Here is a 17,364-nt window from a genome sequence, read left to right as displayed (position 1 = left end):
ACGCCGAGTAAACCAGCATCCCATCACCACGGTGCTGAATAAAAAGCCCCATACATTTGTGGACAGCTAATAGGATGTGTGAGAAGGGGATCACATGATTGTTACGGGCTGCAATCTGAGGAGCAGAGTGCAGTCCAGTCACTCTCTTGTACTTCAACTTCCAAATTGGGTAGGCGGCTTCCTGCCATTTGCCTCTGATTCTGTTCTCCTCGATCGGCCACCAGCTAGCTCAAACATGAGCCAACTTCTCTGCATTTCATATTACTATGTACTGCTATTATGCAGAGTGGCAGATGCCCTCATCGTCCATCCTGGATGAGTCCTTATGTAAGCCATAATTTCAGAGTATAGTCAAAATTCAATTTATTTCTCTCTCTCATTTCAAACCACCTTTCCGAAAGCCTCTCTCTACCATTCTCAATCAAGCCGTTACTTCTCGCACCTATACAGATTGGTGTCAGAAGTCAGGATCCCCCTCCATTTGGTTTCAAGGGAGGTGCAAAATTTTGGTTCACGTTCAATGCTGTGTGGCCAGTGATACAATGTTGCCACTGTTGCTTCGACACGAGCTGGGTGTTGCAGTGTGCCGGTGCACTGCCGGGAGTGAGCTGCATCTGTACATTCCACTGCTACAGTGGGCCAAAGTATAGCCTACAGCTTGTTGCCTGCCATCCAGCATTACTAAGGAGTCACGCCACGAATACCCTGGACATTTAGGGAAGCAGAAAACTGCCCACATGTGCACTGTGTTCGAGCTGGCACTGCTCGGGGCTCATTTGACTGTCGCAGATGGCCAGAGCTGCAACACTGAGCCTGGGCATCACTGCTAAGCCGTCCCATCCATGTGGTGTGCAAATCATGCAGTGTGTCTAAGCTGCTCCTGCGAACGGTTGTTGCCTGATGCCACCCAGAGGCACGGCCCACCAGCTGCCTGCCACCCACCAGTGTTACCCACCTATAGTCCAATTAAAATAAGTTTGTGACTGACATTTCAGGAAGTCGAGTAGCAGAGGCCAGCTCTTTCTCTAGCGCCATGTGTTCACTGTGTTGCCCATTATGCAGACACGACATCTACCACATGTAGTTGCTCAGTTGAAACACTACCCTCCACCACTGCTATCTGTCAATAACAGTTTTTTTAATTGGAGTATATTACTGCTCTAGCCTGACCCACCAGTACTATGCCCGCCAAGCTGGCCATCTACACTGTTCACTGCCAACCTGTAGCCGTAGCCAACAATGCCAGTATCATGCTGCCCTCGGCTGGGCAGTACAGTCTTCCTTCATACTGCAACTGTGTGGCCCAAAGGCTGCCCCTTCATCACTGCAGTCTGCAGCTGCGTGTTCATCTTTGGGCTGCTATACCTGAGGCCTGTCACTGTTGGAACCAGCAGTCTGCTGCTGGGTCCACAACACATTTCTGGTGCTATGCCAAATAAACCAGCATCCCACCACTAACGTGCTGAATAAATCAGCGCACTAGGTCTGTAGGCAGTCAATAGGAGGTTCAGAAAGGGATTATATGGTTGCTGCTGGCTCCATCCAGTGGAGCAGTGGACAGAAGAGCCATTCTCTTGTACTACAGCTTCCAGATGGGGTTGAAGGCTTCCCGTACTAAGCTCATACATCAGCAAAAACCAGGCTCTAACTGGCTACCATCCAAAATAGCTTCAGAAAAGGATGGGGAACATATGATACTCATATAATATTAATGGCCAACATCTTTGGTGTGTTTGGTCAGGGCAGATTCCTCACTGCAGGCTTCTTTGATTTGTCGGTTGAGTGCAACTCAGGAATCTCTAAACTAACGTGTAAGACTCACACAGTGAATACCAGACACCTTCATCATAGGTATCTACTTGCTGCATACATTTGGTTGAGTGATGAGATGCTGCAGCAAGGCCTCATGCTTGGAGGGGCCCTCAGCCCAATATTGTACACTACATATAATGCTGATGCTGAAACTTCTGTACATATACTCAACTGCCACATTTCTGCAGGACACCTGCCATATACTAGTTCAAGCTGACATACTACTTCCTGACAGACTAAAAAATGTCCGCATTACACATTTGGTTCCGAGGATAGAACAAGTGACAAACATTTTTATAAGACTGCCACAATGTTCAATCTGTATCGATCACCACTGGTACAACTAGAGCTGGACTAGTGTGTGATCATCTGATAAATAAGACAAAACACACTGTTTTAGAATCTGTATTGGAGGTATGTCCTTAACACGAACCAGCTGCTCTCATGAAGGCAGCAAAATGCCTCTTTGTTTCAGCACAATTTCCGGCAGGCTAATTTATGTTGTGAAAAATTAGGACTCTGGACATAGAAAGGATAATGCGAGCGCCAGTTCATTTTGAAGAACGTAAGAAAAAAAAGTGTTAATGTCATTTAAAAATGAACTATCCGGCCGTCACCTGATGGTGATTTATAGAGGGGGAGAAAAAAAGAAACACAGAAATCTTAATAGTTAGTTGATCCTGAATATGGGTACACTGTTAATGTATGTGTACAACCAAGTATTTCTTTTATATTTAAAAACAAAGGTGATGTGACTTACCATACGAAAGCGCTGGCAGGTCGATAGAAACACAAACAAACACATACATACACACAAAATTCTAGCTTTCGCAACCAATGGTTGCTTCGTCAGGAAAGAGGGAAGGAGAGGGAAAAACGAAAGGATGTGGGTTTTAAGGGAGAGGGTAAGGAGTCATTCCAATCCCGGGAGCGGAAAGACTTACCTTAGGGGGAAAAAATGACAGGTATACACTCGCACACACACACATATCCATCCGCACATACACAGACACATGCAGACATTTAAATATATTTTTCCCACGTGGAATGTTTCCCTATTATATTCAAGTATTTCTTTTATTAGAAAATTGTGCAGTTGGACCAAACTGCCGAACCCCCCACCCCCCATTTTTCAGAAACAGAACAAGCAAGTATTGGAATTACATGTTACACCAAAGTAATAAGACATATGTATGTATCCGGATCCCACTCCAGCTACTGCCAGTTCTGGGTGCTGACAAGCCCTCTCCGTTTGGCTCGGTCCTCCCACCACTTTTCTTCCTCCACTTGCTGCCAGGTCACACCTCTCCTTTCCACAGATATTCTCACTCCCGTTTTCCACCGTGTTCTTTGGTGCCCTCTAGGTCTTTTCCCATCCATCTTTAATTCTTCCATAATTTTGGGAAGTCTCTCCCCATGCATCCTCTTAACATGCCCGTACCAACTTAATCTCTTTTTTTCAATTTCTTCTCTCATATTTTCTTGTTTAAGGTCCTTTCTAATATCTACATTCCTTACTCTGTCCATTCTTGTTTTTCCCTTAACTGCTCTGTGAAATTTCATTTCCCCTGCTTGCAGTCTACTCCAGTCCCTTTCTGTCATTGTCCATGTTTCTCCCCCATAGGTTACAAAAGGGAAATAATAACTCTTATACATAAGGGGTTTTGCTTTTTCTGAAACTTCCTTATTCCAAATCAGGTGTTTTATTGTTTTATAGAACATGCCTCCCTTCTGTAACCTTCTATAATTTTGTTGGTTATTCTTCCATCACTAGATATTTCACTCCCTAAACATGTGAAACTGTCTACCAGTTTGAGGAGTTCTCCATTCAAAATAATCTTCCCATTGATCTCTTTGTCTCTTCCAAATACTATTACCTCACTCTTATCTTATTTATTTTTAGTCCATACCTTTTCATTATTTCCTTCCACAAATCAAGTTGTACCTGTACATCTACCTCTATAATGCCCCATATTACCATATCATCTGCAAAAGTCTTTTTTTTATACTATATCTTTGACGGCCCTATTCATTCCCTCCATCACAACATTAAAAAGTGCAGGAGAAAGAATACATCCTCGTTTAAATCTTTGTCTTATTTAGAAGTTTTCAGAGTTCCCCAATAAGACATAATGGCATGATAAAAAATACAGGATAATGATTACAACCATTCACACTTCTGGGAGTATAAAGAACTGAGGGTTCACTTAATTTCTTGGTGCAGTATTTACAGCATTAAAACTGTTGTCCAATATTTTATCTATATACAACAGTTTCAGAAAGTTTACTAGCTAACTTGCTTTATTTGAATAACATAATAAATAATGACTTTAGAATTTTTCTTCACAACACATCAACAACACAACTCTACCAGAATTCGATGAATGAAATTGCAATCAGACAGCTTAACATTAAGAAAAAACATAAACTCACTCACTGGATCCAGCCACATGAGATACTCCCAACACTGCTGATATGAAATTTCAATGCTGTGGAAGAGTTCTTTATTTCTGATGCTCTGGACAACAAATTCAACATAGCCAATAGCATCTTCAATGTTTCTTTTCTTGGTGCATATAATGATCTTGTTGAAATTTGCATACACTATCACTGACCCCAGTCTCTTAAACTCTGCTACGAGCTGTAGACACAAAACAGAACGAAATACATAATGTAAACAATAAACGAAAAGTTCATGTACAAAAATGTCAAATATATTTTTCCCACAATTTGAATTAATACTCAATGAAAATAATCAGTTTTTGAAAACAAAATATAATTGTATATATAAAAAAATCTACTCACTGAGCGGCGGCAGGAGAATGCACATATGAAAAGTTATTACGTATGCAAGCTTTTGGAGCTAGTGGCTCCTTCTTTTGGCATAAGGGTTGAAGGGGAAGGATAAGGGGTGAAGGAAAATGACTGCTGCATCAGAGATAACTTACAGGATGGGATGAGAAGAAATCCTGTCTGTAAGTCACTGGCTCTGAAAGCTTGCATACACAACACCTTTTATATGTGCATTTTCCTGCCATTGCTTGATGAATTAATTACTCAAATATTTATTAGTCAAATTAATTTAAATTAGTACATTACTCATTGACAATTTTTGTCGCTTTTTGTAGAGCTCTTGTTAAGCTGACTAAGTAGTTGGCTGTACAAATACAGGTGCACTGACAGGGATAGGATGGTCATTTCGACAGTGGAGGTGACAGATTGACAGAATTAAGTGCAGCTGCTTGGATATGGTGAGCTTGCCATGCATGCTAAGCATGTTCATGATGACTGAATGGAGGAAAACCCAGTGCAGAAAACTAACTGATGAAATCACAATGGCTGCAAATAAATGCATTTTATTTTGATGAGCCTGTTTGTTTTGTTTAAGGGCGTAAGGACAACTGGGGTCATATGCATCCAACTCAAAACTACAGAACACAAAGACAGAGAGGAGTTAAAAAACGACTATATGTCAATCCCAACTGATGTAAGAGAAGACAGCTAAAAACAGGGACATGGAGAAAGTGCTACCAAAGACACCACACAGAAACAGAGGTCCATAACTAAAAATTAAATGGCCTTCACCATATTGCTACGACAGATAAAAAGTAAAACGCAGTCGATGGCCTGCGCGGGAACGTAAACGGTTAAAAAATGGGCATTCCGTCAGGTAATGGAAGACAGTTAAAACTTGGGCGCAATGGGGACAAAGTGGTGGGGGAGCAGCACTTAGCAGATGATTATGGCTAAAAAGGCAGTGCCCAATATGTAACCCAGCTAAAATGACCTAGTCCCGGTGGGTGAGCCGACAGGCGGTCATCCAATCCACTGGGAGAGGTTTAATAATCCAGAGCTTATTCCCATGAAGGGAGGACCAATGGCGATGCCAAAGTGACACTACCTCCTGACAGATGGCAACACAGAGATCATTGGAGGAAATATAGGAACTAGTGGGCTGAGGTAGGAGGACTGCAGCCTTGGCAGCAGCCTTTTTTCCTGGCAGACCAACATGACCAGAAATCCACATAAACATCACAGTGGCTCCATCAAGAGTGAGCAAGTAACTGTTTCCCTGGACCCGTTGCACTATGTACAGCGCACATAGAGTTTGAAGGGTGCCGAGAGAGTCTGAGCAAAGGACACAACTGAAAAGTCAGTATTGTTGGGTGTACCCCGTGGCCTGATACGGGGCAAAGAGCTCGGCTGTAAATACTGAGCAGTGTGTTGCAAGCCAATACTGAAAAACGTAGGCACCAATTATGAAGGCACACCCGACACCACGGTCAGTCCGAGAGCCATCAGTGTACACAAAGGTACTATCGTGAAGTTCTATGCGAAGGTCATGAAACTGAAGGCGATAGAGTGAGGTTGGGGTAGTGTCCTTAGGAAGCGAATGAAGGCCTAGGTTAACACTGTCTGCTTCATGAAGCCAAGGTGGTGAAGGGTTAGCACCCACCAGGAAAGTTGCAGGTAGTACGAAGTTAAGCCGCCGGAGCAAGTGCTGAAAGTGGACTCCAGGAGGTAACAGAGAAGAGGGATGCGCCCCATACTGGTGATCAAAGGAATCATCGAAGATGGAGGCATACGTGGGTGGCCACGCATAGCAGACAAACAGCATGTGTACCTGCCGAGGAGAAAGTCACGGCGGTAGGACAGTGGTAATTCAGCAGCTGCAGCAAACAGACTCTCAATAGGGCTATATAAAAGGTGCCAGGGCCAAATGGATGCCACAATGGTGGATAGCATTGAGACAGAGTAAGGAGGGAAGGACGTGCAGACGCATAAACAAAACACCCATAGTCTAGTTTCGAATGGACAAGGGACCGGTACAAATAGAGGAAGTACCATTGCGGACATGTAGGACATTGAGGGACTGTGTACAGTGGGCTGCCAGGTAAGACACTTGGGAGGACCAAGAGTGTTTCCTATCAAGCATGAGCCCCAGGAATTTTGTATTTTCAACGAATGGAACAGCAACAGGCCCAAGATGTAAAGATGGTGGGAGAAAACAATTCCACTGCCAGAAATTCGTACAGAAGGTTTTGTCAGTGGAAAAATGAAAGCCACAGTCGATGCTCCAGGAGTAAAGACGATCAAGAAATCGCTGAAGACGTCACTCAGCGAGACAGGTCTGTGAAGAACTGTGATAGATGGCAAAAACGTCATCAAAAATGGAGCTGGAGATGCCCGGTGGTAGACAGGCCATTATAGGGTTAATGGTGATAGCAAAGAGGACGACACTCAGGATGGAACCCTGAGGCACACTGGTTTCCTGCATAAAGGTGTCCGATAAGGCAGAACACATTCGCACCTTGAACACAGGGTCTTTTAAAAATTCCTGAAGGAAACAGGGCAAGCGGCCACAGAAGTCCCACGTGTAAAGAGTTTTTAGGATACCTGTTCTCCAGCAGGTGTCGTAGGCCTTCTCCAAATTGAAACACACAGCCACAGTCTGGGATTTTCACAGAAAACCATTCATGAAATGGGTGGACCTAGTAACGAGATGGTCAACTGTAGAATGGTATGCTCGATATCCACACTTTGCAGTCGTGAATTGGGAGGGTCGAGCCACCATACCAGCCGGGCACGAATCATACGTTCCATCACCTTGCAAACACAGCTGGTGAGAGAGATGGGGGCAATAGCTAGAAAGAAGGTTTTTGTCCCTACTGGGCTTAGGAATGGGTATGACGGTGGCTTGATGCCAACGTCTGGGAAACGTGCCCCCTGTCCAGATGCAGTTGTACATATTAAACAGAAAGTGCTTTCCCACATAAGAAAGGTGCTGTACCATCTGAATGTGGACAGCATCTGGTCCTGAGGCGCACGATTAGGATTAACTGAGAACGTGATCTAGCTCCCTCATAGTAAAGGCAGCATTGTAGCAGTCACGATTCTGAGAAGAGAAGGGTATTGCCTGAGCCTCCTCCGATCATTTCCGATGGAGGAAGGCAGGGTGATAGTGGGATGAGCTCAAAATTTCCACAAAGTGGTGGCCCAAGGTGTTGGAGATAGCAATAGGGTCCATGATGACATCGGCTGCTACTGTCAGGCCGGAAATTGGCGAATGGATCTTGTTCCCAGAGAGCCGTCGGAGGTTGGTCCACATGACAGAGGAACGGGTGCAACTGTTAAAAGAACTAGTGAATGAAATCCAGCTAGCTTTTTTTGTATCCCAAAGAATGTGACGACACTTTGCATGCATCTGTTTATAATGAATGTAATTTGCCATCATAAGATGGTAGTTAAAAAGGCGGAGAGCACGTCTCTGTGCGCGAACAGCGTCGTGGCATGCCTCAGTCCACCAAGGGACTGGGACTTGGCATCATAAAGAGGAAGTGCGACGAATGGAACGTTCTGCAGCAGTAAAGATAATGTTTGTGAGATATTCCACCTGGTCATCAAAACTGAGGAAATCTTGTTCTTCGCAGGTTGCCAGGGAGGAGTAAACCCGTCAGTCAGCCTTAGTGACCTGCCATTTGGGTGTGCATGCAGGTGGGGTAGGAATAGCACATGGGAAATGGTCGCTCAAGTAGGTGTCAGAAAGAACGGACCACTCAAGATGATGGACAAGCTGGGAAGTGCAGAAGGATAGGTCCAAATGGGAATAGGTGTGTGAGAATTTGGAAAGGAATGTAGGTGCTCCAGTGTTAAGACAGAAGAGGTTGAGTTGATTACGAAGATCAGCCAAGAGGGTACCTCTCGGACAGGTTCTGGGAGAACCCCAAATGGGATGATGCACACTACAGTCACAGAGTTGCAGAAATGGGGGAAGCAGCTGCCCAATAAGCTGAAGGAAGTCTGCCCTGGCGACATCAAATGATGGAGGGACATAAATGGTACAGAGGGAAAAAGTTAGGTGAGGAAGGAAAAGGCGAACTACAACAGCTTGATGGCTAGTCATGGAGATGGGTTGACTATGAGTGTCATCCTGTATGAGCAGCACGACACCCCCGTGAAATGGAATGCCAACCTCAGGGGGATGCCGACTAAGCTATCACATGGTAACACCATTGAAGGGGATCTTCAAGTCAGCGAAGGAGAAGACCGTTCGCCTTTGTTGGACTTCTTTGATCATTTCGGGTTAGCAGAGTAAGATTCAGATGTTGTTTGGCTGGAGGGATGTAGGAAGTCTTCATGGGAGTACTCCTTCTGTCCTAACAGTTGTGTAGCTGGTGGCTTTGCCATGTGAGGGGAGAGTTTGATGGCTTGTTGCGCAGCTGGACGAGGGGATTGCACTGCTACCTCGACACTGGGTGATTTCACAACCTTAGGGCTGAATCTGAGGTCACAAGTCTGTGTGGCCATGTTCTTCATGGAACGAGAGGTAACAAGAACAGAACTACAAGTGTCAGATGGGAGAATGCAAGGTTCGTGACTAGCCAATAACTTGCGAGCAACTGGATAAAGCACTTTTTCCTTTACTTGGATCTCCTGGACAGTCTACTCATCAAGATACATGGGACAATCCTGAGAGGAGGCGGCATGGCTGCCATTGCAGTTGATAGAGCGGGGAGAAGAAGGTGGACAATCACCCTCGTGTGCATCCCTACCACAGGTTACACATTTGCCTGTGTGTTGACAAGACATTCTAGTGTGGTTGAAATGATGACACTGGTATCAGCGCATCGGGTTCGGAATGTACGGTCGGACTGTGATAATTTCATAGCCTGCTTTGATCTTGGACAGAAGCACCGCTCTATCAAAGGTGAGAAAAAGACTGTGCATGGGCACTAAGGAGTAATCTACCTTTTTCATCACCCGATGGAAGGTGATGATACCCTGATCAGACAGGTATGATTGGTTTTCGGCCTCATTCAGACTGTCAGGAAGCCTAGTGTAAATAGCACCATGGGAAGAATTCAGAGTTCTATGGGCCTCGAAATAAACAGGATAGCCGTGGAGAAGTGAGGCAGCAAGCTTTTGTTGTGCTTGAGAATCTGAGGTAGTCTCCAAAAGCAAAGTGCCATTCTGTAAATGAGAGCACGGTTTCAAAGGGCCAGCAATTGCATCAACACCTTTCTGAAGAATAAACAGATTTACCGTTGCGAAGGACTGACTGTCTCCAGTACATGAAATCATGAGGAACCGTGGTGCAGCTGGAAGGGTCTTTGAATCATTAGGCTCATTCCGTTTACATTTCGTAAATACTGACTGTGAAGAGGATTGGCTCATTGTGAGAAAATCCCCCACAATTATCAGCGTCTCTGATGGTGTGGTCCTTACAACTGGGGGCCCCCTTCACAAGGGGGCGCACCCGCCTTAGGTGATTGTTCACACTTCAGGACACACCTGAGCACCGGACTGAGGGACCAATCAGCAATTTGGGAAAGTAGAAGATCAGGCAATCACCCCTCCTTGGGCCTGGCCTGTACCAGGGGTATGTGCAAACCCTACCTGTTGACCCAGGGCTGGGAATTATGCATTAACCAGTCACCTATTACATGTCAGACACGTGGGCCAGCCGTCAGAAGGGCACAGGGAGGAAGAAGAAAAAGATAAATCTCAAATGCCGAAGTGGAGGAACGAGAGGAGAAGGGAAGCAAAGAAAGGAAAAGGGAATGAAAAAGAGTAGTGAGACTTCTTATGTCAGCAACGGTCTGTGCGGAACATTCCCAATAAACCCCACACATGATCCCAAAGGGAGGTGACAAAGGATAGCAAGAGGACAGACATGCAGCAGGGAAGGGAAAAGATGCTGCAAAGGCTGGGACCCCGTAGTAGCCAAGCACAAACCCACCAAAGAGTGGCGAGCCCCCTGAGGCATTTGATTAGCCTCATTTAAGTAAAGGTAGCCTTATGTAGAGATTATTTTGGCATCTGTGAGCTTAAAATGATTGACTAACAACAATGTATTTACAAAATTCATTAACAACAAATGCAATAAGTTATAAACAAGATCAGCACACTAAATGATAGTCAATGAGGTGGTCTATCAAATGACACCTATGTGACAGTTTCCCGAGTGGGAAAGCGTGCTGGTCCCCGGCAGGAATCCACCCAGCGGATTAGTGTTAAGGTCTGGTGTGCCGGCCAGCCTGTGGATGGTTTTTAGGGCTGTTTTCCACCAGCCTCGGTGAATGCGTACTGGTTCCCCTTATTCCGCCTTAGTTACACTATGTCAACAACTGCTGCGCAAACACTGTCTCCATGTACGCGTCCACCATAATTACTTTACCACACAAACATTTGGGATAACGCTCTTCTGGTCTGTGGTGTTCCCGGGCGGGGAGGGGGGGGGGGGGGTCCACTGGCGGCTGAACCATGATAACCCTGGGTTCAGTGTGGGGCGGCAGTAGGGTGGGTGGAATGCTGTGGCCTGTTGTGGGGTTGTGAACCACTGAGGGCTACGGCGGCATGAAGCCTCTCTGTCGTTTCTAGGTTCCCGGTTCAATACAGACATACACGTGACAGTTTACATTTTGTGAAGATTACAATCAGAGAAACAGCCATTGAAGAGATTATGAGGAGAGGATGGCTATGAACATATTTATACGGCACATTGACTTTTCATATTTAATTTGTGAATACTTGAAGCCAATCACTCCATATTGGACATCTGTGGAGCTATAATTTGAACATATTCAAAGATTGGATGTTAACATTACAGAGAAATGTGACACTCGGAGCCATTATGAGCAAAGGCTCATCTCAAGTCTTCTACTATTAAGTTCCAGATGAAAGCTGAGGAAATTCTCTATTGCATAAATGCTGTTTTTGTTCTACCTGTAATACGTTTCCATAACTAAGTGGTAAGTGTGTTGGACTGCTATTTGGAGGACCCATGTTCAATTTCTGGTACTGACAGGGATTTTTTCTTTGTGGGACGATTGGAACAGGGCACACTCAGCCTCATGTTACCAGCCGAGCTTCTCAAGTGAGAAGTAGCAGCTCCAAGCTTTGGGAAGCCGACAAAGGCTGGGAGAGCGGTGTGCTGATCCCATGGCCCTTTGTACGACATCCAAAGGAGGCCACTGGCACAGGTTGACACTGTAACCGGTCGGTACAAAATAACCCATTATGGCCAGTAGACAGACCTTTAACTTCAGCTTATTCTGCTGGTCTGCAAAGCAGAAAATTTGAATATTATAGAAAATTTTCTCAACAAAATGGCACACCAGTTCCAAGATTTCTCTTACATAATTTTACTTTGCACTGAAAGTGACTGAAATGTATCTAAGAAGAAATTTTCAAAAAAATGTACTTGTCTCCTCACACTGATGTTTCATTAACATGTGTTTAATTACACTCTTATCTTATTAAAACTAAATATACATCAAAAGCTTATGAACTAACTTATTTTCATTATGCAGAAAGGCATGGTATTCTTTTTGGCACTTCATATTTTCCTGGACTGTACAGATTTGCAATCATTGGGCTTTTTATACCATAAGACTTTTGGTTTGCAAGGTGGACGATGCTGACTTCTTGCCTCGATTTTTCAATTGACTACCAAGTAGCCATCTTCATGTGACATTTATGACTGAAGATTACTAGTGCATGTTGCTTTGTTTATATTAATAATTGGCTTAAAACCCAGTTATTTCTTTAGTTTGTTCACAAAGACATAGTTGTACGCCTACTGCCTTCCCAGCAGTAGCTAATTTCATTAGTCTGACTGTTTAGTTTTAACTTAGCAAACGCAACAAAGCATAGCAATGCACAATGATAGAAAACTCCAGTTATGAAACTCACCTAAAGATGGTTGCTTGGTTGTTTGCTGTACCACATTCACCACATAGTGGCACAAAAGTGAGAGTCTGAGGAGTGTATTGGAGCCACACATAAGATCATGAGGGATGTTGTCACTATAATAATTCAACAAGGTTGATGCAATGTTGCGAGGTAGGTTAGCTCGATGAAGCAGTGGACTCAGAGGCACGCCACAAACCAATGCAGCAAGGGGCAAGCCAGATTTCCACAGTGGCAGCGGAGTTTCAGGATACGTGACTGGTAGCAGCACATATGTACAACAAGAATGCCATTGCCAACTGTAAGTACTGGTCATTATGTAATGAAATTATTGTTAGTCTCACAGCTCTACCAGACCAAAGGGGCTGCGCTGGGTGAGGCTGCCACACTGAACTGCCAGTAGAAGTCACTGGTTTGAGGCAAGGAGGAGCAACAGCAAGTCCATCCTGGATTCAGCACCACAGCACAGCAGGCTATTGCAGGTCTACTCCAAACCAAGGACAGTAGATCACTCCCCATGCACACCAACCATCTTTGATCATCCCGGGACAAGCCGTCTCATCGTGCTGGGCTTCTCTGACGGTGGCACAGACAGTATGCTGCCAGGAGCAACAGCAGATATGGCATCGTCAACTATAAGTGTTACTGGCATGGAAGCCTCACTGCCAGCTTACACAATGAGGCCAGCAGCGCACAGTGGAGGCTCCGCATCAGCATCGAGGTGCATGCAACGAGCCAGCCCAGCAGAACACATTGTTCAGCAGATCACTGACCCATTGTACTAAATAGTGCAGATGCTTCAACAAAGAACTCGTTACCTTTGCAGCCGCCTATCACTGGAGCCTCCTAGGCTCCTACCTCACCTCCACCACCCACTTGCACCATCCTGGTTCATAGCTGCCCCTCCCTGCATGGGGGGGCTATACTGCCAAAATCATATGAAATACTCATTACAGCAAGATACATACTGTTCTTATTTTCCCAGTACTTTTAGTGAAGAAGATGGTGGAAAAATACAATAACAAATATGAAAGTACAGTGTGGACACTTTAATGTACCAGTTTTAGGTGGGGCTGTTTTAAACTATGGTGGCTTAAGATACCTGTAGAGGTAGGGCCAGTACTACCTCGTTTATGGTGCTGCCAAACTCAGCATGTAACTGCAGTAGCCATTACCAAATATTTTATGTACTTAGCCTTGTTTTGTGTTGTAAGAGGCTACTCCAGCTCTGTCAGGAGGTTAGAGTATGTCTCCCATTACTACAAAACGTTCAGCATTCTCTGTTATTCAGTACCAGTTCTGCTTTTGTACTAGCCCAGACCTAAAATGCAGACTGCCAGTCTTGCAAAAGGAAGGTGGGGCTTGTTCCCCCAGCACATCTCCTCTCTCCCCAGTGATCGAAGTTCTCATTTGTTTACACTTGTAGCTGACTGCCACCTAAAGTGCCCGCACTACATTAGTTAAGATAGTTTTGACTATCTTCAGTATGCAAAATGTATTACTTCTTGTTAAAGTCAACAGACAAAAAGACTAGTTGATAACATTTGTACATTACCGTTTTGTTCCTATTAACAAATGACATTACAAGCTAGCTGAACTATTATCTATGGAAAATGAAAGACACTAAATGGGGGGAAGACATGTAGTGTTGTCCAATTTACTATCTTTCATTTACGTATGGAGTGAAACAAACTATCAAAAATAAACAGCAAATATGATCTGCACCTGTGTAATTACCACCTACACATTACCTGAATGAAGAGTTTTTTCATCAGGCTGTGCAAAGTTCTTCGTAAAGCCGGGTCATAAAGTAATGTGTTCGGTGACCGCAACCATCTGAATAAAATAACAGATGTAAAATTAATCTGTGTTTCATTGTACATGAGTATTCATACTAAATATGAAGAACATCTATAACAATGCAATATCGCACCTGTAGAATTGAACTATCTGAAAATCTGCAAACACATTTTTGTAGACAGAGACATCCCGAAGCCATGCTCCCACCATTGACCTGAGTACCTTGAAAGCCCCACTGCAGCGAGCAATATCATCGTAGTTGCCCAGGGTCGCTGGTCCTCCACCGGACATCATCTCTTCGAGGGATGCTTGTGGCATTGTGTCAAATGCCACACTAGAGCTAGTGCCTGTGAAGAGAAATGGAGTATTAATAATTTTTGCAAGTATACTGTGCTGCAATTTTCCTGTCTATTTCATAGTTCACTTATGTTCCAAAATTATATCGTAATTGTTTCCACGCAATGGCATTACTCAAAGAACTATTTCAATTACCAGAAAATTGATAGGTGGTACAGCACTAAAGATATAAAGTTTTACAGTGTCACAACAAGCAAACATTATGGTCTGATTAAATTGTACACATAAAGAATCATACCAGAAGCAACATAGGACTACTTCTATGCCAGAAACATGATGCGAACTCTGTGCTTATGGGGATAAGCACATTTTCTGGTTGGTAGCCTGGGGTATAACTGTCCACACTTATAACAACTGGATCTTTAAAACAGCATACACTTTGTGAAGTAATTCCAGATAAATTACTGTGGTGTATATCTACATCTACATAGATACGCCGCAAGCCACCATACGGTGCATGGCGGAGGGTACCATGTACCACTACTTGTCATTTCCACTCCTGTTCCACTTGCAAATAGAGTGAGGGAAAAATGACTGTCTGTGTGCCTCCGTATGAGCCCTAATTTATCAAATGTTATCTTCGTAGCTCATATGCGCAATGTACGTTGGCGGCACCAGAATCGTTCAGCGGTCAGGTTCAAACGCCATGTCTCTAAATTTTCTCAATAGTGTTTCTCAAAAAGAATGTTGCCTTCGCTCCAGGGATTTCCGTTTGAGTTCCCGAAGCACCTGTGACACACTTATGTGTTGTTCAAACCTACCAGTAACATATCTAGCAGCCCACCTCTGAATTATTCCGATGTCTTCCTTCAATCTGACCTGCTACAGATCCCAAATAATCGAGCAGTACTCAAGAATAAGTCACACCAGTGTCCTATATGTGGTCTCCTTGACACGTGAACCACTCTTTCCTAAAATTCTCCCAATAAGCTGAAGTCTACCATTTGCCTTCCTTTCCACAGTTCTCACATGCTTGTTTCACCTCCTATCGCTGTACAACGTTATCCCCAGATATTTACACAATTTGACTGTGTCAAAAAGGACACTAGTAATACCATATCCAAGTATTACAGCTCTGATCTTCCTACTCATCTGCATTAACTTACATTTTTCCACATTCAGGACTAGCTGCCATTCATCACACCAACTGGAAATTTTGTCTAAGTTCTCTTGTATCTTCCTATAGTTGCTCAAATTCGACACCTTACCGTACACCACGGGATCATCAGCAAACAACCGTAGATTGCTGTTCACCATATCATTTATGTATAGAGAGGGAAACAGCGGTCTATCACACTTCCCTGGGGCACTCCTGATGACACACTCGCTGTCCTGGACCAGATATTGTGTTCTTCTACTTAACAAATCTTCGAGCCACTCACACATCTGTTACATATTCCATATGCTCGTAGCTTTGTTAACAGCCTGCAATGGGGCACCATGTCAAATGCTTTCCAGAAATGTAGAAATATGGGATCTGCCTGTTGCCCTTCACCTGTAGTTCACAGTATATTGTGTGAGAAAAGGATAAGCTGGATTTCGTACGAGCGATACCTTCTAAGACCATGCTGATTCATGGACATAAGCTGCTTACTCTCAAGAAAGTTTATTATATTTGGACTGAGAATATGTTTAAGGGTTCTGCAGCAAACAAGAGTTAGGGATTATTGCCCTGTAATTTTGCTTGTCCGTTCATTTACCGTTCTTATATGCTAGAGTCATTTGTGCTTTTTCCCAGTTGCTTCGGGCTTTGTCCTGGGCGAGAGATTCACAATAAATGCAAGCTGTGTAAGGGGCCAATGTTGTAGAGTACTCTTTGTAAACTCAAACTGTGATTCCATCCGGACCTGGTGATCTATTGCTTTCAAATCTTTCAGTTGTTTCCCTATGCCAGGTATGCTTATTACTATATTGCACATATGAGAGTCTGTCCGATGGTCAAATGATGGTATATTTTTCCTGTATGGATGATCACTTGAATGTGAAATTTAAAACTTTGGCTTTCGTTTTGCTATCTTCAACTGTCACACCGGACTGGACAACAAGGGACTGAATGGAAGCCTTAGACCCACTTAACGATTTTACATAAGACCAGAATTTCCTTGGGTTCTCTGCCAGATCTTTTGCTAAGGTGTAATGGTGGTGACTGTGGTATGCTTCATGCATAGATCTTTTCACAGATGCACAAATCTCTATTAACCTTCACTTGTTGTCATTTGTGTGAATCCTTTTGAACCGAAAGTACAACAGCCTCTGATTCCTCAGCATCTGCTGCCAAATTTTGTTATTAAATCTTCGTGGTTCTTTTCCATCCTTTATCCACTTACTATGCACATAGCTCTCCAGACCACAATTTACAATCTGCTTAAACTTTGCCTATAATTCCTCTACACACATCTTACTGGAACTAAGTGATGCCAGTTCACTGTCTAAGTGAGATGCTAATAACTGCTTATCTGCTCTATCTAGCAGAAACACTCTCCTAGCCTTTTTCACCGATTTATTAACTTTTGTAATTATAGTTGCTATAATGACATGATTGCTAATTCCTGTTTCTATACCGACACTGTCGATAACGTCTGGTCTATCTGTAGCTACAAGGTTTAACACACTTCCACTGCATGTGGGCTATTGAGCTAGATGCCCAAGACAATTTTCAAAAAACATGTTCAAAAGTATTTGACATAACTGTCTGTCTGTAAC

At 43.8% G+C, this 17,364-nt stretch overlaps 1 protein-coding gene across 1 annotated transcript in view; it reads right to left on the bottom strand.

Moving 5' to 3' along the window:
• Window positions 1-17,364, bottom strand: part of LOC126259790 (DNA polymerase epsilon catalytic subunit 1) — a 331,065-nt gene that overhangs the window by 79,058 nt on the left and 234,643 nt on the right. Inside the window, exons 27-29 of the mRNA XM_049956798.1 lie at window positions 14,438-14,651; window positions 14,256-14,340; window positions 4,250-4,453 (exon numbers count right to left, since the gene is read on the bottom strand). Coding sequence (XP_049812755.1) covers window positions 4,250-4,453; window positions 14,256-14,340; window positions 14,438-14,651 — 503 coding nt within the window. The remainder of the gene's footprint in view (window positions 1-4,249; window positions 4,454-14,255; window positions 14,341-14,437; window positions 14,652-17,364) is intronic.

The sequence above is a fragment of the Schistocerca nitens genome, chromosome 5 (genome assembly GCF_023898315.1).
Source record: "Schistocerca nitens isolate TAMUIC-IGC-003100 chromosome 5, iqSchNite1.1, whole genome shotgun sequence".
Lineage (NCBI taxonomy): Eukaryota > Metazoa > Arthropoda > Insecta > Orthoptera > Acrididae > Schistocerca > Schistocerca nitens.
This window is presented reverse-complemented; position numbering and strand designations above follow the sequence as displayed.